This window comes from Athene noctua, chromosome 20 (assembly GCF_965140245.1).
Source record: "Athene noctua chromosome 20, bAthNoc1.hap1.1, whole genome shotgun sequence".
Lineage (NCBI taxonomy): Eukaryota > Metazoa > Chordata > Aves > Strigiformes > Strigidae > Athene > Athene noctua.
Genome location: NC_134056.1, coordinates 3919548 through 3941678, shown reverse-complemented (window position 1 = coordinate 3941678; position 22131 = coordinate 3919548). Strand labels below are relative to the sequence as shown.

The 22131-nt window shown below is 47.5% G+C and overlaps 1 protein-coding gene across 3 annotated transcripts in view; it reads left to right on the top strand.

Annotated features, from left to right (window-relative positions):
* The window catches only part of COL5A1 (collagen type V alpha 1 chain), a 158941-nt gene that overhangs the window by 51005 nt on the left and 85805 nt on the right, over positions 1-22131 (top strand). For all 3 annotated transcript variants that reach the window (XM_074923446.1, XM_074923445.1, XM_074923444.1), the window contains exon 5: positions 20679-20810. In XM_074923446.1, the coding sequence (XP_074779547.1) occupies positions 20679-20810 (132 nt within the window). The remainder of the gene's footprint in view (positions 1-20678; positions 20811-22131) is intronic.

Sequence of the window (22131 nt, the reverse complement as noted above, 5' to 3'; positions counted from 1 at the left end):
TAGCCTTATTAGTCATGATTACAAAATACACATATTTAATGTTTAACTTTTCTGATTTTTTGGTTTGTTGGATTATTTTTTTTTTCTGTCAGTGATAAATTCCACTTCATAAACTGTAAGAGAAGCTGCATTGGCTTGTGTAGATAGCTACTGCAGTTTGCTGGTATTGAATGCCTTCAGGCTTCTGATAGCACACGGCGTGTGGGGAGATGTGCTTTACTGTTCAAACAGGCTACAGAAGTGCTTTTATTGATGCTTAACAGTTAGCAGTGCATCATTTATATTTTAATACTGTCAAGTTAAACATCAGTCTAGGAAGCTGCGTGGTCTTACAGCTTCTTGCAGTTTGTCTAGTCAAGCCCTGAGTCTTACAGGAGGATCCGTACAGGTTCTGTCTTGGGATGGGTGCTGTTGGGTGTGACCTTCAGGCAAGGGATGTCTCTTACTGGGTGGGGGCTGCTTCTAATTTCCAGCATTACATTGTGCCAAATGGGCTTTTCGGACTGGTGGGGGTCCAGATTTCAGTTTGACACCTGTGGTTAATGGGACTAATCTTCCTCTTCTTTGCAATCAGTAATACATGCTGTGTGCTGTAATTAAATAAGGCAGAGTAATGGCCTTTACACCCTACTGGTCTTACTTGAGGATAGTGATAAGGGGAAGCTGTGGCTTTGCAAAGCACTTTGTATTCCCCGTGTCCAGCAGAGGAGATAAAAGGAGGATTCTGCATGGCAGGAGATGGGGAGAAAGAATCCCAGGAAGTCTGGCAGCATTAACAGGAGTCTGCTTGGCTGCCCGTCCTGGCCTTGGTGCTGGTGTGTACTGTTAGTCTAGAAAAGGGATTTAGTCCTTTCAGTGTCATCCCGATTTAAGGACCTTTTAATCATTGCTTCACTGCAGTCCCATTGGTGCGGTACCTGTGGGCAAGCGTGCAGCTTTGCCTGTTGTTTAATATAGAATTGTCTTGGGTACCGGCTGAATATCTCGGGCGCTGGCAGCGTCAGACAGCACTGAGGAACCCAGTGGTGAGCCACAGTCTGCCAGAGCCCCGCTCGCCCGAGCGCAGCACCGGGATGGTGGTGGCTGTAAGTTGGAAAAGGCACCAACCCTGAGCAATTGCTTGTTGAGGGGCCCCTCCTCACGATCTTGTTATCAAAGCGTGGTGAATGCTGAGGATACGGGGCACTTGGCGCTTGTTAAAATGCAGGATTCATGTCCGGTGTGAATGGCCAGTGAAGGACGTGGGAGCTTGCCCCGATCTGAGGAGCCGCTGGGTTCCCTGCCTGCTCCCAGACAGTGGTCGCAGCGACGTGCCGTGACTCCAGGGGCTACAGAAATCAGAAATTGTTATGGTCCAAGTAGGCAGTTTGGAGCCTAATGGTTGCCTTTCTAAGGACTCCTGCAGGTTAGTTGGTTTGGGTGAGCTTTTGCCATTTTGGAGGGCATGGCTGAGGATGCTGTGTGGGACCCGCTGTCAGTGGGGAGAGATGCTAAGCAATACCAAGGGCTCTCCATCGCTGCTGGCCGTGGCATGAAGAGGACAGGCAGGCTGTTGCCCAGCTCTCTCTGGCCTGGGGTACACCTCCTGCAGAGTGGGGTAATCCATTGCAACTGCTAGTGGAAAACTAAGTGGTCTCTGGAAGGCAAAGCTCATCCTTCAAAACAATTTTCATCCACCACAGGGGTTGTGGGGTTTAGGGAGCAGAATTGTCTGGTTGTTCTTGACATTCACCTTGGCAGGGTTTTGTATTTAAATGCTGGCAGGCAGCAACCTAGGCAGGCTCGTTACACATGATGGATGCTGTTAGGTGTAGTGTCATTACTCTTTCAGCTGATGGCTTTGCTTGTAGTTTGCTTCCCCACTTGGATAGTAGGAGGAAGAAGGAGGGGGCTCGGTTTCTTCCATGGAAACTCTGAGGTGCCAGAAGGCTGAGCCCAGACAGGGTGATGTAATGCTGGAAACCTGCTCCTCTCCGGTGACATCATGCCAAGGTTTACAGTGGCAGTTTGGACATGGCTGTCTGCAGGGAGCGGGCAGCAGGACAGGGCTTCAGGAGCAGAAAAGGCACCACAGAGGGACCCAGAGTGTGTTAACAGTCACTGAAGAGGAGAACAAATGGACAGGTTTGGGAAAGATGGTTTTCCTCAGCTTGCACATGGGGGAAAAGGCAAATACTCATGGTATTGGGGAGAAGTTTCCAGCTGAACTTCATTGGCAGCATCACTGTGCAATATGGAAAAATGATTACTGAGAGCAGGGAGTGATAGTGTGTCACTGGCCCAAATCAGTGCATGTTTCCCCTTCCCTGCTAATTTGGGAGCCTTGTTCTGTGTGGGAGGTAACACCCCAATTAGTCTTATTTGCATAAAAGTGAATTTCTGGCACCGAAGCCTCTGCATAGGACAAAAATCCTCTTCTACATACGAAAAACTTCATTGATTTGCATTGTTGCAGCAAACTTACGGGCAGTACAGGCTCATCTGAGCCAAACTCATGGGAAAGCCACTGCGTTGAGGCAGAGGATGGTGAGCACTGAGCTCTGCAGTAAGGTGGTCAGGCAGGAAGGTGTGTTTGTCCTTGTTTGGCAGTGCCCAAGCTGTTGTTTCTCTGAAATGTAGGTTTTTATCTCTGTGTCCTGCCTTTACAGGACACTGCTTGAAGTCTGTCATTTCCTTAAGCTAGGTCTTTATGCACATAGCCTCTATTTGCAGCAAGGCCAGACTAAATTCAGCATAGAAAAGACCATCCTAACATAGAAGCCTCTTAGTTGACTTTGCGTTCAACCCATTCCCTTGTCACTTAGGTACGAACAAATGAAACCCATGTTCCTTACACATGGTGAGGCCTTTTTATTTTTTTTTTTTTTTGAGGCAGTCTGGGCTGCTTGCCAAAGCCCAAAGGAAAATCCTAGCCTGCTCCAGACATCCCCAGCATGCAGGTGTACTACTTTGACAGAGCCGAGCGGGATCGAATGTATATGTTCACAATAAATACATCACCCTGGGGATGGGAGCTGGAAGAGGGTATTCCTAATGACTTGTGCAGAATATTGGATGTGTATTTGTGTGTATGTGTGTTTTCTATTCCCTCCAAGAACACGGAAAAAAGTCTCTAACCGTGGGCTCATTGTTCTCCACACGTAGCCACATACTGGCTGTGGTTCAGGAGGTCAAGTCTGCTTGAACAAACAGTGCTTTGGCCACTGAAGCGAAATGTGTGGGGAGATGAGAGAATTTGTGGTGAATATTACTTTTGTGCACTGTTCTCTGCTCTGGAATGTCTGCAAACATAGCAAGGTTTTCCTGAGGCTTTGATGCCTTGCACAAGCAAATTTATCTGCAAATTATATTTACCCTCTTCCAGCTTGCTGCTTAGAAGACTGAAATCTGAGCTGTGATGCTCAGCTACTTCTGGTCACGCTGCATCCGTTCCTGTTCCTTAATGGGTTTTGTCCAGATAACCTCATTTCTGAGCTGAACTTCACATTTTCTCTTCAGGCCATAGGGTGTACAAACCCAGCTCCCTTTCTTGGGATGAAAAGCTTGGGTAGCGCCCAATTAACTTTGTTACGGGAACTACACAGGGTTTTGTGTTTAAAAACAAGAGTTTTTAAATACTGAATTTGAGATGGGAGATGCTGTGTAGAGGTTCTGTTGCAGGAATAAAAAAACCCAACCCAAACAAATCAACTTTTATGGACAATTAACAGTGGTGAAACACAATTGCAAAAATACTTTGGAACATAGATGTGAGAGATGTGTGAACATCAGCAAGGAGACAGCCCATTTCCCTGGAGAAAGTGTATGGATGAGAGGTGTTGCTCCTATGTGTGCACACTAGCTCAGCTATCCATTTTCACCTCTTTCCTGGCCAAATTTGCAGCAATGGTGGGAAATAGCAATAGGAACCTGCCTAAAAGCTTCCTTCTCGGGTGGTCCCAGCAGATGTGTCCTGCTCAGTGCTCCATGGCTTGGTGATTTGTCATCTGCCAAATGCAGGAAAATTTCTTTCCCAACCAAAATCTGGTGTTAAGTTAAATTCTGTGTGTGTCAGCAGATATCCCCATGGCTAAGCATGTAATCCCACTTATATCCTGAGATAACTTTGGCAGCCAGGTCTATTTTTCCCCTATTCCCTTTAATCCATAAAACCTGGATTCTGTATTTACCTCCTGGGGCAGAAAACATTCCAAGTCCTGATTAAAAGCCTCTGTGTATACAAAACCCTTGATCCTGAGCCACCTCCGTGTGGAAGGCTGAGGATAAAACCTCAGGGTGGATGTTGGGGTTGTGGCAGTTGGGGGATGGAGAGGGTGTCTGTGGAGCTGAGAAATCAGCTTCCAGATTAATTCAGTTATGAGAAAAAAAAGAGTAAAAGCGAGGGATGTGCAGCTTTTAGGTACCTTAGTGCTCAGAAGAGCTCCAGCTGTTGTGGGATGGGAGCAGGAAGCCCTCATGTGCTGCTAGAAGCAAAGAGCCACCCTTTGGTGATGGAAGTGAGCCCAGACTGGGGGAGGCTGATGCTTTCCAAAATGAGCCATGGGCTTTGGAGCTGTCTGAAGGCTCGCCTGGGGTTTCATACTGGAAGTGTTTAAGGGGAGAGGATGGGAAATCAGCAGAGCAGCAGCATGGGACTGCCCTTGGTTGCTTTATCCTGCCCTTGTAACGGTGGTGTGAGTTGTGTGGTCGAGCTGTGAAATGCCCTCTGCTGTGTTTGACCATCACAGATGGTCATGGCTAGATGTTTGATGGAGGCCTTGGATTGAATTTCCTTCCTGACACCTCCTTTTCTGTACCAAGACAGGCTGCTCCTCACATTTCTCTTGAAACTGTTCAACACCTTCCCTAGACCCTCTCTTTTCCTTTGCATCCCCCACCGCCATCGTAGCCAGGGGTGGGCATGAAGCCCAAAGCTTTTTGGGTCATTGGGACCAACACCTCCCAGGAAGACACCGCGACCCTGTTTACACAGGGCTGAGTAAAAACTGAGCAACTGCCTCCACTTTGGCTCAGCGCAGCTCCAACAGCGACTTTTCAAATATGTAACTTAAGCCAAGAGCTGCACTTTACTACATATTTTCCACTGTGAGAGTCCCCCTTACAATACGCTGGCGTATCCAGCTTCGTGTGGGCGGCGCAGCCAGCAGAAGCTGATCTCGTTCCTAATTTTCCATAGATGAAAGGGAAATAAATCAACGTGAAACCGGAGCCAGGAAACGGCATCGTTCAGCACGGAGGGGAAGACACAAAAGAGCAACGCCGCGATGTGCTGTGCCGCAGCTTGTAATGAGGGAGAATCTGTTTTTAAACTATCCCTTATGGTTCACACATATGTCATTGAAAAATAACTTCTATAGGAAAAAGCAAGCCCTTTAGCTTGGTTATTAGTGGATTATTTGATTTGGATGGAGAGAGGAAACTTGGAACAGCGTGATCAGCCCTTGGTAAGGCAGTGACATCAGGAGGTGAAGTTGGATGGGGGAAAGGCAGCACTAAATGAAATGGTAAAGAAAATAGGGAACTCGAGTATGTGGTCAGGTCTGGACGACCACAAGAAGAAATGGGAAGGCTGGGCAGCCTTTGGCAGCCTTGCGGGCTCTAATTTGGGTTTACGTGGAGTTTTCAGAGACTGAGTTCTCCCGTCTAGGCTGCATCTCCTCTCCAAGGAAAACGTTGCAATTTCCTCCTTTTCTATGAGAAATGTAGCCTGGATAAAGGGGCACTGCCCAGAGCTGACCCTCTGACTGTGGATGGGGGCACCAGCCAGGCTGAGGGGCTGCTCGGACCACGTGTGTTGGGCCCTGCTACAACGGGGGTGACCTTCGGGTGGTGACAACTGGGACCTGGAGAGTGGTGGCACTGGTGATGGAGAGCTGGGCTGCCCTGGGCTACCTGGTGCTCAGAGAGCAGTGGAGGACAAGGACAAATGGGGACCTGGGTTTCTTCCAGGAATTCCTAATGAATGAGATGAGGAGAATGGAGAAAATACCTTTTTTCAGCCTGTTCTACGGAGATATACGATATTGAGCGTATGCTTCAGAAAGGCAGTGTTATTTGGAATACACCAGATGCAAAATGAGGGTGTTATTTCAAAATTGCTTGTTTCATCTTCTCTCCCTCTCAGCTTTATTAACTGCTAGTTAAAGGGCTGGCAGATCATGATAGACAATGACATCCATTCAGTTTGTCCTATTCATTTCTCAGAGGCCTGGGATGGGCTTTCATGTTTATTTGTTTAGGTTTTTTTTTTAATTTCCATGCTGGACAGGGAAAGGTTAGGCTGACACTATCCTCCCTGTATGTAAAATCCTCCCACAATGTGTGGGCTATCACTTAATGTAGCTTTCCAGTGGGCCTGCATGTGAGTTCTTTGGGCTGTTGTCCTGGCAGTGCCGACTTGTGCTGGACCCTCACCCTGTTCTTGGGGCACTGCTGAAGTGATGAGCACCCGGACAGAGAGCCACAGGAGCAGCTGTCAGGGTGTGCCTGCAGAGGAGGTTAAATTTTTTTTTTTTTCCTTTTCATTTCAACCACTGATGCTAAGCCAAACTTTGCCTGGTTCTGGTACCTTCCCTGATTGTCCCAGCAGTCGGCATCACTGGTCAGTGGGCTCTGAGCCCTGCTGTCACAGCGGGCACTTGTGCTGGCTGTCAGAGAGAGCACCACCTTGTCACACTGTCCTGTTATTTTATCCTTGCATGAAAACTTCTTTCCTTGACTGTCAAGAGGAGGCTACAATTGCAAAAGCCCACTGCCAGGTGCCTCCCGAGTTGCCCTGCTTAAGCATATCCATAGAAGCAAACTTTATGAGTAAGTATTAAGAGATTTATTTTTTTTTTGAGTAGTCTAATTTGCTACTTGCAAGGGTTCAGAAGCATAATCTGACTTGATGCTTCAATTAGGGAACAAAACCACACTGTGTGAATAGACCTGAGCCAAATCAGCTCCTATCGGAAAACAATCAGAAGGAAGGGCTTGAAAAAACTTCTGCTGAGGAGTTATTCAGGCTTGTTATTTTGCAAACACTTTAGAATAGACAATAAAAAGGAGAGAGAGGAAAAAAAAAGTCTAAATTCTGGGTAGATATCTGATAACTTTTGTTTTCTTAAATAATCTGTTGCTATGAAGTTGCTCTCGGCTGGTGTTCATATTGTAAACAGACGGTGGGTGCATCTATTGAAGAATACCTGTGGACTCAGCAGTACAATTTTTGAGCTGTTTTTAAAGCATTCTTTTTCAAAGCTATCCTATAGATTGACACTATTCCTGGCTAAGCATTTGTAACCTGGAGAGGAATAAACCCAACAGTTCTATAGTGACCATGCTATAAAGGTTGTGCTTGGACTAGATGTAAAGACAGCGATACCAGAGCGCATGGGGATTGTGGCGGCTCTATTTTTAGGGATCAAGGCTGTAATTTTGCGGAGTGTGACATAAATGCTGATTTTTAAGTTACCAAATGAAGAGTTTGAAGGCAGAAATCACAGAGTGACGAGCTGCTGTGTGGTCATATGGGGGGAAAAAAATAACTCTAAGGGTTTGCTCCTTGTGTGTTTGCTGGAGAGCCAGTAACGATTACAAGTCTGTCGTGCAGATGCATAAGCTAACTCTGAGTAAAGGCTCATCCGAGGTTTTCTGGGTGGCAGTGCCAGTGTGAACGTGGCCAGCACCTGAGGACAGGTAGAAACAAATCCTTGGGCTCTGCCGTGTCCTGTGATGTTGCTCTGAGAGCTGCCAGGGGAGCTGCTTAGCTGACACCTGGAGATGGTTGGTTTTCTCCTCCATTCTTCTTGGCTCTGGAAAACTGAGAAGAGGGTGTTTCCCATGTGTAGGCAGAAACACAACAACTGCTTATTTTGTGGTGCTTCAAGCTCATCTTTTTCCAGTTATTGCGGGAATTGGGGATCTCAGAGATGCCTTGAGATTAGTCAGGTCTAGATTCCTTTTGTGTCTCATGGTTGCTTAAACTTTTCTTATGGTAGGAACGTTGAAGAGATGTGTTCTCACTGTGCATGCCTGTATCAGATCAGATGTGAACTCACTGCAAAGCTTCCCCTCAGACAGTGAACTTGTATGATGCCTTTCTTTTATCCAGCTGTCTGTTTCCATGACATTTATAGGAGTTTAATTATCCTGAGCCTCTTTCCTCTGTCAAAAGTGATTGAAATCAGCTATCAGATTCAAGAGTTATTGAGACAGACGGACACACCTGTGGCTGCACAAAGAGATCACACATGGCTTGTTTTCAGGGGAAACCAGCCAAAAAAAAAGAAGTATTGCTGTCCTAATGAATTCATTAGAGGAGAATGCTTCCTAATGTATTAGTTTAAACCTTCAAGTTAAATAATTTTCAGTGTTGTTTCTGGTATACTGAATATTTAGTTGCTAGCAGTTGTAATTACAGAGGTGGCCAGAAGGTTGGGTTGTTTCATTGATGAAGGTGTTTCCCTCTAGCCTACCTACAACAGCTCTACTCCAAATACTTCCTCTAGGTAGGGTCCTTGTAGGGAGAGACCCAGTTCTGCTCTAACTCTTTGTGCTGGCAAAAATGCCAAGAACTGGTTCTGCCTAGCTGAATGGAGGCAACATTTAAGATCCCACACAAGGAGCAACAACAGATCAGGTCTCCTGAGAACCTACACCAGGTCTGACCTTAACATCTCGCACATTCCCTAGGAGATGGCGCAAATGTGCCAAGTCCTTCTGCCAAGCTGGCCCTGCGTGCAGTCTAAACCTGCTTTTCTCTCATTCCAGCTCTTCTCAGAATTGAGTTTCCTATTTTTCAGTCAGAACTGGAGAGGGGAAAAGAGTCAGACTATTTACCGTGTTCATGAGAGTTTTGGAGCAGCCAAAGAAAACTGAGTCACTTTGGGAAGGGTTCTCTGCAGTCAGGTTTTTTACCTTTTTTTTTTTTTTTTTAATTTCACTCTTCCCCTGAAATAGAAGGAACACCTTTGCCCAGCCAGGAACTCAAAAATCAGCAAAGGAGCTATTTCTTCCAGTCAAGCCTGGTTAGTAGCATGGTCTAGATAGATTGCATTGCAAGGTTTCCATCCCACAGCTACCTCTGGGGCCTTTGGTGACTCAGACCCAGTGAGCCACTGAAGCTCCTGGCCCCATTTCGGGGAAGGTGTTACTACGGGAGATCTGTTAATGGTTTCTCAGGAGAACAGTGTGAGCTGAGGATGGTCCCCAGCTGGCCAGGAGAACCACAGCAGGCTGCTTTTTGTAGATGGACACAGTTCTTCATCCTCCAGCCCTAAGGTCCCCCTGGAGCTGGTGTTCACCAGCTGAGGGTGTGGGCTTCTTGCGTGGCAGGGGCTGAAATCAGAGCACTGCTGGGTACCGTGAGCAGGTCTTGTGGCTTGGCTTTGCATCTGCTGCAGGTGATGGAAATCCCAGAGATGATTAGAACTTGGCTTGGGTGACTGAGAGAGGGGGGTAAGTGGCACATGCTCAGCTGGCTTCAAGCTGGCTTGGGTCAGCCCTTCAGAGGAGATGCTTAGGGCTGGTGGAGAGCACTGGTGTCCTCCAAAGGGCTGGGTGGGACAGGGAGCCTGCCCTTGGCTGCAGGTCGCTTCGTGGTAAGGTCAGTGCCTCTGGTGTGGGCTCCTGAGGCTGTGCTGGCCGGGTCCATCCCTGCGGACGTGGCGTGCTCCATCAGGAAACGCGTGCTCCGCTCCGGAGGCGATGCCCGGGCGCTCTGTAAACTGATAGCTGCGTTTGACATGTCCCAGCTTTCACAGGAAGAGGCCGGGGATAAGGATTAAGCCCTGGCTTTAGGAAAGCTGCTAGGGATATGTCAGGCTTTAGCAGGGCGCGTGTCCCATGCCAGAAGTGGAAACTAAGTCATTAGGAAGTCAGAGCCTTTCAAAAGTACCCAAATCTGGATGCTTTCTTCTTCTAAGTCAGCAGTGCTTAACATAGGCATCTATAGGTGTCACACTTAAAAATATATATGCTTAGATATGCTGCATGGATGTGCAGAACATGTCTGCAAACACTGCGGGTGCAAAGTGGAGCTTAGAGAATCATGCAAAGGGGCTGCGGAGGAAAATGTCCTCATCGCTCATGTACCCCATGAGGTGGAAGTACTCTGGAAAAATAGCATGTTCCTGGTTAATAATTAAAGACTATATGCTAATATGTCTGTATAGAGTGATAGATTTAGGGCATGCAACATTAAATCTGGTATTTCTGACATTTTGGAACCCTTGCAGCTGTAATTTTTTTTTTAGATTGCGTGTGTGCGTGCACAGGCAGGTTGTTTTTAAAAGAAAAATTGCAAAATCAGCTTCAGCTGTATGGTCTCGTTGACATCTAAAGTTTATCAGCAAGCATGGGATGTGCATGTATGGGCACCTGTGTGTACATATATGAAGCATCTATTATGGGTAACCTAACATGCAGCTGCTACTTTAGAGAGAAAATATTTACTTCAAGGTGATGAAATTTGAACTAGAAGTCAGGCAGTTTAATAAAATCGTGTGGTTTAGATTCCTTGTTCTTCACATATGTTTCTAATCTGCTGGGGGGGTTCAGACCATCTGCCCAGAACACGCAATTTAGAAAAAAAGTTTTAAAATGCTCATTTTGCAAATATAAAGACTGACTCTACAATAGGAAAATGAAATTTGAGAGTAACGTCCTCTCTTTATTGGGCTGGAGAGAGGTGGGACTGTCAGGGGTTTCTTCTTTCCTTTTTTTTTTTTTTTCTCCTTTAAAAAAACCTGAACTGTGAGCTATTATTTTTCCCCTCTTTGCAAAATATCTGCAGAAACCTCTCATGTTATTTTTGCCTGTGTTACCACAGTGCTTGGCCAGGCTGGAGAGAAGGAGGGAATATAAAGCAGCCTTTTGTCACACCGGTCCATGCAGCCCCTCTCCCTGTCTGTCCGTCCTTCCAGGCTGCAGCTGCAGAGTAGGGGAAGCTGTTCAGTCACATCCTGCTTTTTGTGTCCATAACTGATTGTTTCACACCCAAAAATCCTAGCAGATAAATTGTGGTTTGTTTAACAGACATAAATATATAAAAATAGCCAGCGGAGCTGTGTCTGAGCATGATGGTTGTTGATTAAGGATATCTGTCTCTTCGGGTGTTTTTAGCAGGTCTTTCTATTTGCTTTATTTTTTTTAAGGCATCTTGGCTGCCTTTTTCTTTTCTGCAGTCCCTACCGCTTGGCTGCTGCTTTGCCCTGGGCGTACCTTCCCATCCCGTTGAAAGAGTTACGGTGTTTGTGCTCGCTCAAAAGAGGAGGGATGCAGATAAATCAATGGCAGAGCGCTGGCCCGGTGGATGGCAGCACTTTGAAGAGAGGCCTGGGTTAGCAGGGGAGCAGGGAGCTTGCAGTGGAAGGGAAAATCAAAGCTGGCAAATACCCTGTTCTAAAGAACAGCAGTCTGATGGTGATGCCACCACATTTGCAGCAGCTGATGTAAGGCCGCCTGCACAGAGCTGTAAGGCGTGAGGATAAACAGAAGCTGAGGAGTCATTTCTTCTCTGGGTGGGTCCTGCTCCCTTTGCCATGAGCTGCAGCAGTTCTTAAAAGTACTTGTCGGCTATGGAGCGCACAGCCGATGTCTGGTGGTTTGCAGCACCAGACATGAGTCAAGGGAAAGCTGGACACATCCCCCGGTACGTGCGTGGGACGGACGGTGCCTCCTGCCCTGTGCTGCCTGACCTGGGATGCTCCTGCCGGAGCCTCTCAGCTGGCGTCGTAAGGGCAAGAGATTTAAACCACAGTTTCTGCTCTGCTGGCCATGTCTACCATCAGATTTTCTTTTTTTTTTTTTTCTAGCTTAAATTTTCCCATTTGCTGGAGCAAATCCTCCTCCCTGCCAGCAGTCGTGCTCCCCGTGCAGCCCGGCTCTGTGGGTCCTGCCCCACTGGTGTCGTGCCTGCGTGGGATGGACCCGCAAAGGGACACGGCCCTGTCCTGGCCGTGGCTGTTCCAGCTCTGAAACAAAAACCCTGGAGAAAGGCAGTGCTATGATGGCCTCGCTGTAAATACTTTGTAGAATTGATGCTTTTTGTTCTTCTGCCAATGCCACCTGTTTTCCAAGCTGCCTCTTTCTTAAGGATTGTTTTTCTCTCCATGCTGCGTCCCCCGAGTTCCTGGATCTTAAATGACAGGTTGCTAATTTGCCTTATCTGAGTTTTTCCACCCATTTGGTAAATTTTTGAACAAAAACTGTCCTCCAAGGTCTAGGCATCAGCTTTGAGGTAGGAAAGACACGTCACCCACTGGAAGCAACACTCATTCTGGTGGGAGCTGCAGGGTAACAAAACTATGATGCACTTGATGCTTCATCTCAGCACTGCGGCCTCCTTCAGTCAGGGTCAGGGTTGAATAAGGTGAAGTACAATTGCCTCAAAGCATAAAGCAGCCCCAGAGCTTTTTGGGATCTTTAAACTGGCGATTAGATGTCTTTTCTGAAAGGATGGAGGTTTCAATTAGGCAACGTGCCTGGACATGAATCAATGTTGGCAGTGAAGGGATTGGGGGGCTGGTGCGGGGAGGATGGGACCGGGTGGTCCGGGTGGCAAGTCTGGAGCTCAGCTTGGGCTCTTGCCCCATCGTTAAACATCCATTTGAGCTTGGTCAGGTTTTTTCATCTTGTCCCTTTTCTGTTCAGGGCATTGCCAGTCCCTACATGAGAAGCTCTTGGGGCAGGATGTGATGGTTCAGTGGACCAGGGTAGCAGAGGGCTGAGGCAAGGGTGACTGGAGAGAGCAAAGGGGCTCTGGGCTGTCTGGATTTGGTGAGAATTCCGGGGAAAGTGTGGCAGGAAGAATTCAGCAATGATTAATGGGCTTGACAAATTCAGCCATTTGGAAAGGCAAGCAAATCTTTCTCCCACTGAGGATAGGAAATGGGAATGGTGGATGGGTCCATCCATCGCCTGCAAAGCGCTGTCGTGTAAATAATCCATCCTGCTGATGAATACGGTGTATATTGTCTTTGGGAACGAGCTCTGCATTGTCACTTAAACAAAAAAGGGCTTTGGCTTAAGCTCAGGCTTTGCATTTGCTTCAGCAAGTGCAGAGGGTGCTCGGTGTTGTGCTGGGGGAGTGTTGACATTAGGGTAGGGCATTATTTACGTTGTGTGGTTATTGGGGCTGGGGCGAGGCGTCAGGGGGAAGTAGCTGCCTGGAAGTGAACCTTCATATTGGTGTCTCCAGCTCTGCTAATGACTCCAATCCTTGACTGGTATTTGGGTATTGGCAGAGTGACAGCTTCTTCAGGAGAGCTTTCCAGAATTAGCAAAGCCATCTGGCTTTTGTTCTCCTCTTGTCCTTCCCTTCCAGTAAGGAGTCCTTGCTAAACTGCTTGTAATTCGTGTTGTGATATTACACCAACAGACCTACAGCATGCAGTGGTCTCTGCAAGCACCTACAGAATACAGCCCCTTGCTCCAAAAAGCCTCTTTTCTAAGAAACAGCCATGGAGTGGCCGACCCGAGGATCCAGCGGTTACGGATGGAGGAAGCACAACGCGGCGTTGCCTGATCGTGTTTTCCATCCGTGGGAGCAGGTCGGGGTGTTGAGGACAGCTCAGAGTGGGGGGTAGGAGGGTTTAGGGAAGAGGGGACACGCTTCTCTGCCCTGCTCCTGCAAAGCCAGTGGCCAGGGCTACCAACGAGTTAATGGACTGTTGAGTGATAGGAAATTGGGTTCCTCCCTGGGATTATAAAATATGAAGGTTGAAAATTACTGGGGAGGTTAATTACCTTTGAGCCAAAGGGCTTATTTTCTTCTTGTTGCTGTGGTCAGGGAGAGAGGCATGTGGGTTGTCCAGATAATTACTGTAGTTTGTGTTTGGTAAGTTTAATATCAGAAATGGTAAAGGCTTAGCTTTGGGGTGTGGATGCAGTACCACGCCGATGTGTCACGGGAGCAGGGTTTCTTAGGATACCTCCTCTCCCCGATGGAGATGCAGTGAGAAAGGGAAACTATTATCAGCCCTTGAGAAGTTTTTCCTTGAAGCCATATTTGGTTCTAGTGAAATTTCTATCCCTTTTCTGCTTAATGAAACCTGTTGGTTTTTTTTCCTAAGGAGGGCTCAGAATAGGCTCTTATCTGAGTGCCAAAAGCCAGAGGGAGCCATTCTTGTGGTAACTGGAGCCTGAGAGGGGAAATAGCAGAGGGCTCGCAGCGAAGCTGCCCTGTCCATTCCTGCAGCCCTTCTGCGCAGGACGGGGAAGCAAACATCCGGGTTGGGTTTATCCAAACCACCAAGTATTTGTAGCTGACTCATGACTGCGTGCAAGTCAGGCTTTGGTTGTGTGGTTTTTGGTTGGGCTTTTTTTTTTTTTTTTTTTTTTTTGAGTCAGACCTTCAACTATTGCCTTTCCATTTTGCAGTGCAAAATTTTTGGAAGCCCAAAGGATGCCCTTTAGGTACCAGTTGCTTCATGTGGTGAGCTTGCTCCTGTCTGTGGCTGGTTCAGGACACAGGTACAGGGGCCGGTGGGGGCGATGAGGCTTTGTCTGTCCCCACTGCTGCAGTTTGGCTGCTTTTCTGGGGCAGCTGTGTTTAAACAAGGGACTCTGGGGTGATGCCAGTACAACAAGGATGCCCCGATGCTCTGAGCAGTTATTGTACCTCTGATTTGGGGTCTTTGGCAGAGCTGGGGGCACAGTGAGATCTGGGTCACCCCTTGCTTTTCTTCACTGACTTCTCCAGTCCCACTCTTATCCTCCAACCTGTGCAGACCAAGAGCCACTGGGAGTCTGGAGCAGGGCAGCTGCTGTGTCCTTAGCAGAGAGCCTCCATCCGTGGGCAAGTGCTGATGACAAGTTTTATCAAGTGGAACATCTGAGCACTGGCAGGCTGTCTCTGAGACTGGGATTTTTTGGAAGCTTGCTAGTGGCTGGGATCACTGAGCTTTTACTTCATCGTAGATCTGCATTGAACCTCTGCCACTCTTAAGCCACCCAGCTGGGTTTGCTTTTATGGACCAGAGAGTTTGTCGTAATAAAACTCGGCAACATCCCAATCCCTTCCTCTATTTTTAAAGATTTGTGTGTTACGATTGTACATCCTGGACCTGTGGTTATCAGATTTAAATGCAGGAATTTTAAGAAAGCACATCGAGCAATATTTATTCTTACGGAGGTTAAGAGTCCCTAAGACTTCTGGGGTAATGAACTAAAACAACAGTCCAGTTAATTATTGGTGCGTTGCAGTGAGAGCCCCGAAGAATCCCAGTATTTATGGAGCTGCTGCCAATGCCAGATGAAGTCACTCAGATTATCCTCGCCAGCTGTTTGTTTTGTTGAACCACAGCAATTTCTCCAAGTTACTGAAGTTGATGTCATTGGAAGTGATGCGACATTTCTGCACACATATAGAATAAGTGTTAAAAAATGCTCCAGAAGAGCTTTTCCAGTCTTGTCTGGGAGCTGGCTGGGGAGTTGCATTAAACTGGCTTGATGGAACTTAATCCATAAAGCAAATGAGTCATCAGGCATAAATGGCTTTACCATAAATGTCAGAGAGATTCTTACTGGTCCTGATAGTTAGCACTTACATCTGTTTGGAGCAAATAAAAGCCTCGCAATTCACAATCATTTTCATGAGTGTGCTGTCCTGCCTCTTCCTCTTCACGAGAAGCTCTAGGAATAAAGGTCAAAATGTGATTTATTCCCCTTCTTTTTAAAACTACTTCTTCTGATGAATGAAATATTGGTTATTTTCAGGCAAAAATGGACCTTTTTTCCCCTCCAAATTTTTTATCAAACCAGGAAAACACATCTGTCCCTTGCCTCCATGAGCTAAGAAGTTTGCTGTAGTTATGGGAGCAATTTCTTGAGGCCTTGTTTTGCCAATTATCAGGCCTAGCATAAAGGACACAGCCAGCATAAAGATGAACCAATAACCAAATTGTATTTGATACAAAAGGGTCAGTACATGGGTGAGTGCTGGGGGTGCAAAACCGAGTCAGATTATACAGAATTGACATCAATCCCACTGACCCCAACAACGACACCGCACGACCAACAGTGGGTGGAATAAATGGTGACATGCAGTCTCCCATAGAAGGGATGGGAGACAACCGAGTCAACAAGCCAGATATGTAAGACCAAGGAAGCCACAAACTGAATCTCTGCACAGCCCGTGTTTACACAGGCCAGAGCTGACAGGAGCCCAGTCCCAGGGAGGCGGGAGGTCCTTCCCCAACAGGGAACTCTGCACAGGGCATCCACCTCACACACAGACACTGCCCCTCCTGCAAGGGGTCCCAGCTTTTATCCCTACCTGGGACCCCTGACCTTTGGTTACTTAATGCAGGACACTGGGGTTCATTTACCCAGTGGCTCTCCCTGCCAGGCCAGCTGCACCTTGGAGGGAAGCCTAAAGGCAAACTCACCCCCCCTTTGTGAAGGGCTGTGGGAATCACCCAGATGTCAGCCTTAATTTGGGGCTTGGGGTTGAAACCCCAGCATTTCAGGCCTCTATGCCCAGATGTGCCCAACTTGGTCACATGCCGAAAGAGGACTTTACCCCACCGTCTGCATGGGTGACTGGAGGCCACTGTGCTCGTGACTTCTCCTTCAAAGCAATACCAGTGCATTGCTGACTGGCTCCCTGACCTGAGTACCTCTTTACATTATAGAATGGTTTGGGTTGGAAGGAACCTTAAAGATCATCCAGTCCCACCCCCCTGCCATGGGCAGGGCCACCTTCCACTAGCCCAGGTTGCCCAAAGCCCCGTCCAACCTGGCCTTGAACCCTGCCAGGGAGGGGGCAGCCACAGCTGCTCTGGGTGACCTGTGCCAGGGCCTCACCCCCCTCACAGGGAAGAATTTCTTCCCTATATCTAATTTAAATCTGCCCTCTTTCAGTTTAAAACCATTACCCCTCATGCTATCCTTACACCCCCCTGATAAAGGGTCTCACCCCACCTTTCCTGCAGCCCCTTTAAGTACTGGAAGGCCACTCTAAGGTCTCCTCTGGGCTAAACACCCCCAACTCTCTCAGCCTGTCCTCATAAGGGAGGTGCTCCAACCCCCTGATCATCACTTGAAAATAAATGTTAAAAACCTAAATGACTTGGCTGGTAAAGTCTTTAAACCACTCTCTTAGTGTAATTGTAAGTTCTCTCTCTTACAAAGGCTTTGTGGAAAATCTGTAGTTGTTGCATGTGTGTGGAGAGGGGGAGGAAATTAATGGTATCTCCGTTATCACTGCTTTTGCTGCAAAAAGCAGATGCTGACATCGGAAGGAGAGAGGCTTGGGTGTTTTGTGTAACCATAACAGTGAAACAAATAGACACTTGAGTGAGGAAAGGGAGCGGAGCTGGCTGCTGCCTTTGTCAGCCCGCGCTGGGGCTGGGGGCAGCTATCTCTTGGTGAAATTTATTAGCGGGAACACACTTGAGAGGACACAAAAGGCTTGCGAACCTCCCAGCACGGCTTGCTCTATTTAAAGTTGGCTTTTTAAATCAAAGAAATGGGGCTCTTGACAGCAGAGCTTTGTGCATCTTTTGTGAAGTTCAGATAGTGGGGCTTTTTATTACAGGCTAAATTAGCCCATTTTATTGTTTTGCGCTGAGGGATGAGGTCAGTTGACTGGGAATCTTGCTAACAAGGTTTCACTCCTGTCTGCTTTTTACAACTGTTAACACGGGGTACCCACCAGTGCCGTGCACTTGCTGTTAATGAAACAAAGATGAATGGTCCAGCAACCCCGTGAGGTCTCCTCCTTCTCCCACCACTGAGCTGCTCAACCTGTGTCAGATGCTCCCTGGGCCTCTCATTCCTCCAAAATTGGGTGCATTTGGTTTTCCGTCCTCTTTTTTTTTTTTTTTTTTTTTTTTTTTTTTTTAATGCTTGCATTGCTGCTGGTGGAACGAGAAAAGGATGAACTTTGCTGGGCAGGGTGACTGGGTTTGAAAAGGAAATGGGAAAATAGCAGGCACGTTGAATGATGCTTGTGAAGCGTGGTGAGCTCTGAAGGAGCAGTCTGATGTGGCTCACGTTTTTTCCTGGCACCCTTTGCGTACCAAATTTATTCAGTTATGCACTGATTTTCATGTGTTCTTGACCCAGAACTAGCTGGAAGCTTCCCTTGTGCATCTTCCCCCACTCACCCAGCAGCAACTGCTGGGTCAGCGCTGTCCTTTGGTGTGTTGAGTGAGGTTGGAATTTCTACTGTGGGCCCAAGACTTGAGTCAGTGGCTCCTGGGACCTGCAGGTGTCTCGAGCCATCAGACCCAGAGGATGCTCAGTTCCTGTTGTTCTGCCGGAAAGCAGGGTGGGACAAAGCCAGGATTTCTCTCCATGGATAGCTCAGGAGCTGCCATCAGCTGAAACTAAAAGCAAACTCAGCCTTAGCAAATTCTCTTCCGCTTAACCTTTTGCACTGTGTTTAGCCAATGTGTCTTTCTTTGCTTTATCTATTCCCTGAGGAAACACAGTTATAGTCCTGGTCACTTAGAGGATCCGGACTATCAGCTCTCCTTGAGGTGTAAATCCAACCTTATCAAGAAGAAAAAGCTTTCAGCCTTCCTTCCTTGCCTCTCGGATACAAGTACCAAGTCTGCTTTTGTGGCTGTTTTATTTCAGCTTATCCCCACAGCACTGGAAACTCTCCGTAACCCTGTGGAAACTGGGGAGCTTTAACCACCGAAGTGAGAGAAGGGCACAAATGGCTTAAGTCAGGTTGTCAGTGAGGTGCGGGGGTGGTTGAGGTCCTGTGTGCAGAAATAGCAGCTGGAAGGATCTTCCCATCATCAACTTTAGGCGAATTGCCTTGGCCAGGTTGGGCATCCTCTGCTGGAGGGAGCTCCAGAGGGGCAGCCTGTTCTGTTCTGAACGGCTTTTGAAGACAGGGATGGTTAAAACTAGCTGGGAGTAATCCCGTAACACCCCCCAGCTCCTTCTACTCTCTGCTCAGGGCTGGGTGATGTCCTCTGGGTCACACCATGGCCAGGTTCCCCAAGCAGGTCACGTTGTCAGGTGGTGGCCAGAACTGGCTGGAAATGGGAAAGGTTCTTTGAGACAAAAATGTGGCATTTTCTATTTTCCCAGTACTGTATCCTCATTTTTGGTGGTCACGTCGAAAACAAAAAAGCCAGAACAGTAATGACAGAACTGCTCTATGGATTTATTAAAAGAAAAATTAAAAAAAGGGAAAGGGAAGGAAAGACTATTTCTCTTAAAATAGAAAATTGAAAACCACTTTGCAGACACTTCTGTTAATTTCGTAAAGGTTATTCGCAGGAAACAATGACTAATAAGCTTAAACCAACGCTCAGTTTTAGTCTAGCTTGCCTAGCATCTGAGAGCTGCCCAGACATCACCGTGAATTGCTGCAGAGATGGGTGATAACCTGGAATTCGAGGAGGGAAACCCCAGGCAGCCACAAGCTGCCCCTGCCCCTCAGAGCCAGGCAGGATGCGGCCAGGTCCCCATGGTCCTTGCAACCTTCTTCCCTGGTGGATTTTTGCCAAAAATGTAAAAAAGCACTTTTTTTTTTTTTTTTTGGTGAAGTCAATGGTATGTGTACATGGGAGGCTGAGCTCCCTATGGACCCAGCGGCACCCGTGGCTGGACCGTGTGGAGTTTACGTGCACAAAGGAAGATTTGGCCCATATTTTTAAAAATATCCTTTGGTTTTCCACAGGGCTGTTTGCTGGTCTGGCCAGGCTCCGTTCAGAGCTTCTGGTTCCTATTATATGCCCAAGTCATCCTCCCAGTTTTGCTGTAATGCTCCTTCTTTTTCCCCTGATGCCTTAGCCATGTTTTTCTATTATTAAATAAGATTTTTTTTTCCCCCCAATTAAAATATCAGCTCTAATAATCCAAGTAGTAAAGTCTTGTCTTATGTAACTGTCTACTGAATAAAACTGGGTTTTGCATTATGGTTAAGCAATGCGGTGATTCTTTAGGAAACTAGAGAGTGATTTCTGCTCTGACCTTTGGGCTGTGACTGCATTGTGCTTCGTTTGCTATATGGAGAGCAGTCTGTTAAGCAGCCTCAGTGCCTAACGGGCTTGCTCTGCACCTGGTTCTCAATAAGCCACTGCAACCCCCTCCCTCTTTTCTCTTTTTCTGATTATCAGATGCATTTCTAATCTCTTTCTGTGTCTGCTGCTCTGTTATGGGTGGAAAACTGAGGTGAGGCAAGATATGGAAAGGGGGCGTGATGTCTTTTATGAGACCAATTGATGGGGTGGGAGAAGCAGAGGTTTTGAGGCCAGTAAAGAGCTTTCTGGACTGGGCAGGAAGACTTGGAGCCTTGCAGAGCTGCACAGGACCGGGTAGGAAAGAAGATTGTTTCTTGTCCACAGGACACTGCTGATTTGAGGTGTACAGAGCCCTTTTATTTTTTTTACTGCACCCACCTAGCCTGGGGCTGTCAGTGCTGCTGTGTTGTAGGTGTGTGGGTGACCTTTCTGCAGACCTTTTTGGGAAGGTACGTTTGGGACCAGGCGTGAAGCGTGGTGCTTCACACCTCGCAGAGCAGCCCGAGATAAGCGACTGCTTGACCTGGCCCTGGACCCAGAGGGGTTTTGCCTGGCTCATCTCAGGTGACACGCCGGTGTCAGGGAGGTGGCCCTGGCTAGTGTTTGGCTTTTCATTCCTTGGTGGTGTTTATCCCCTCGACTGCAGCCTCGGGCTGGTGGCTCCACATTCACCATCCTGTCCCCCTTCCCCTCTCCTTCCCGCAGGGTGACATCCAGCAGCTCCTGATCGTGGCGGACCCCCGAGCAGCCCACGATTACTGTGAGCACTACAGCCCCGACTGCGACACCGCCATCCCCGACGCCCCCCAGTCCCAGGACCCCAACCAAGATGAATACGTAAGTCTCTTGCAGGGTTTGGGGATGCTTTTGGGGCAGCAGCATCCAGCTCTGTATCGCAAACGCGTTCAGCTGCTTCCTCCTGTTCAGTTTTCCTGTGACTCATCTGTAAGGGCCAAGACAGAGCTTGGGTTTTAGGATTTGCAGGTTCTAGTCTTGGCTCTCACTCTCGGGAGTTTCCCTTCCTTTCTGCGCTCCTCCCATTTCCAGAGACTGAAACGAATATTTGCTTGGAGCTCAAAAACTTTCAGGAGAGACAACCCAAGCTGAGTGTGAAGCACTGACCTTCCCTGGCAGGTCGAATCCTGTCCAAAACAGACACCTGTTCCTAAATTTCAAATTTTGCTGTTGAACTTGTAAAAAGATTAAGTAGTTCTTTTTCAATATTCTTTGAAACAACTGGTGTTCAAGGAGGGGGGAATACTTTTGCCCGTGTATTTGACATCTGAATTACATTTTGGCAGAAATGCTCCCAGCTCATCTGTATGAACTGCTGTGCTAAGTATTTTTTTTACCAAGAGTTAGCCTCAGATCTTTTCTTTAAAAAAAGAAAAGACTGATACAGGGTACCTTTTAATTTCTGCTGCTCAATCAGAAATGTCTGGGTGTGGCTGATTTCCAGAAGAACACCACCTGAATTTTACACATTTTTAAGAGGTCTCAGGCTCAGCTCACAGCAATTAAAGTGTCTGGCATCCTCAGCTGCTTCTCAGCATTTTGGCTGCTCTTTTGGTCTAATTTGCCAGTCCATGCGCTCTTTTGCTTTCAGCTGGTCTCAGATCTGTGGGCTCCTGCCGAATCCCTGCGAAGCTGTAATGCCATCAACCTGCTCTGGCTTAGCTTTGGAATTGAATTAAAAACCTGTGCCTAGCAGGGCTTTGGGGAGCAGAGTGATGCTCGCAGGCGAGGCACGGCCACCCAGTCCCAGGGAAGTGCCGTAACCCCTCCGCCAGCACTTCTGGAGAAACAATAAATAAGTAAAATATAATAGATGTCGGTATGGTCAAAATATGTGGTAGTAGGAAAATAAAACTCTTCCTTCGGAGCCAGCAGTTCAACAAGGGCTGGCTTGTCTTAGAGCTGTGTTGCTCTGTGTAAGAATAACTCTTCCACGCGCCAGCATCTGCTGCCAGTGAGAGCGATGGACTGGCGAAGAGATTTGCCATGCCCGGCTGTAACCAAATGTTTTGTTTGTATTTCATTTTGAAGAATGACTGACGCCTTGTGGAAAACACTGAAAATATCTTGTTTTCCAAGCCCTTCCGCCTGCGGGCCGCGGGTGGATGGGAAGTCACACGGATGCTATTAGTGCAGTTGGATG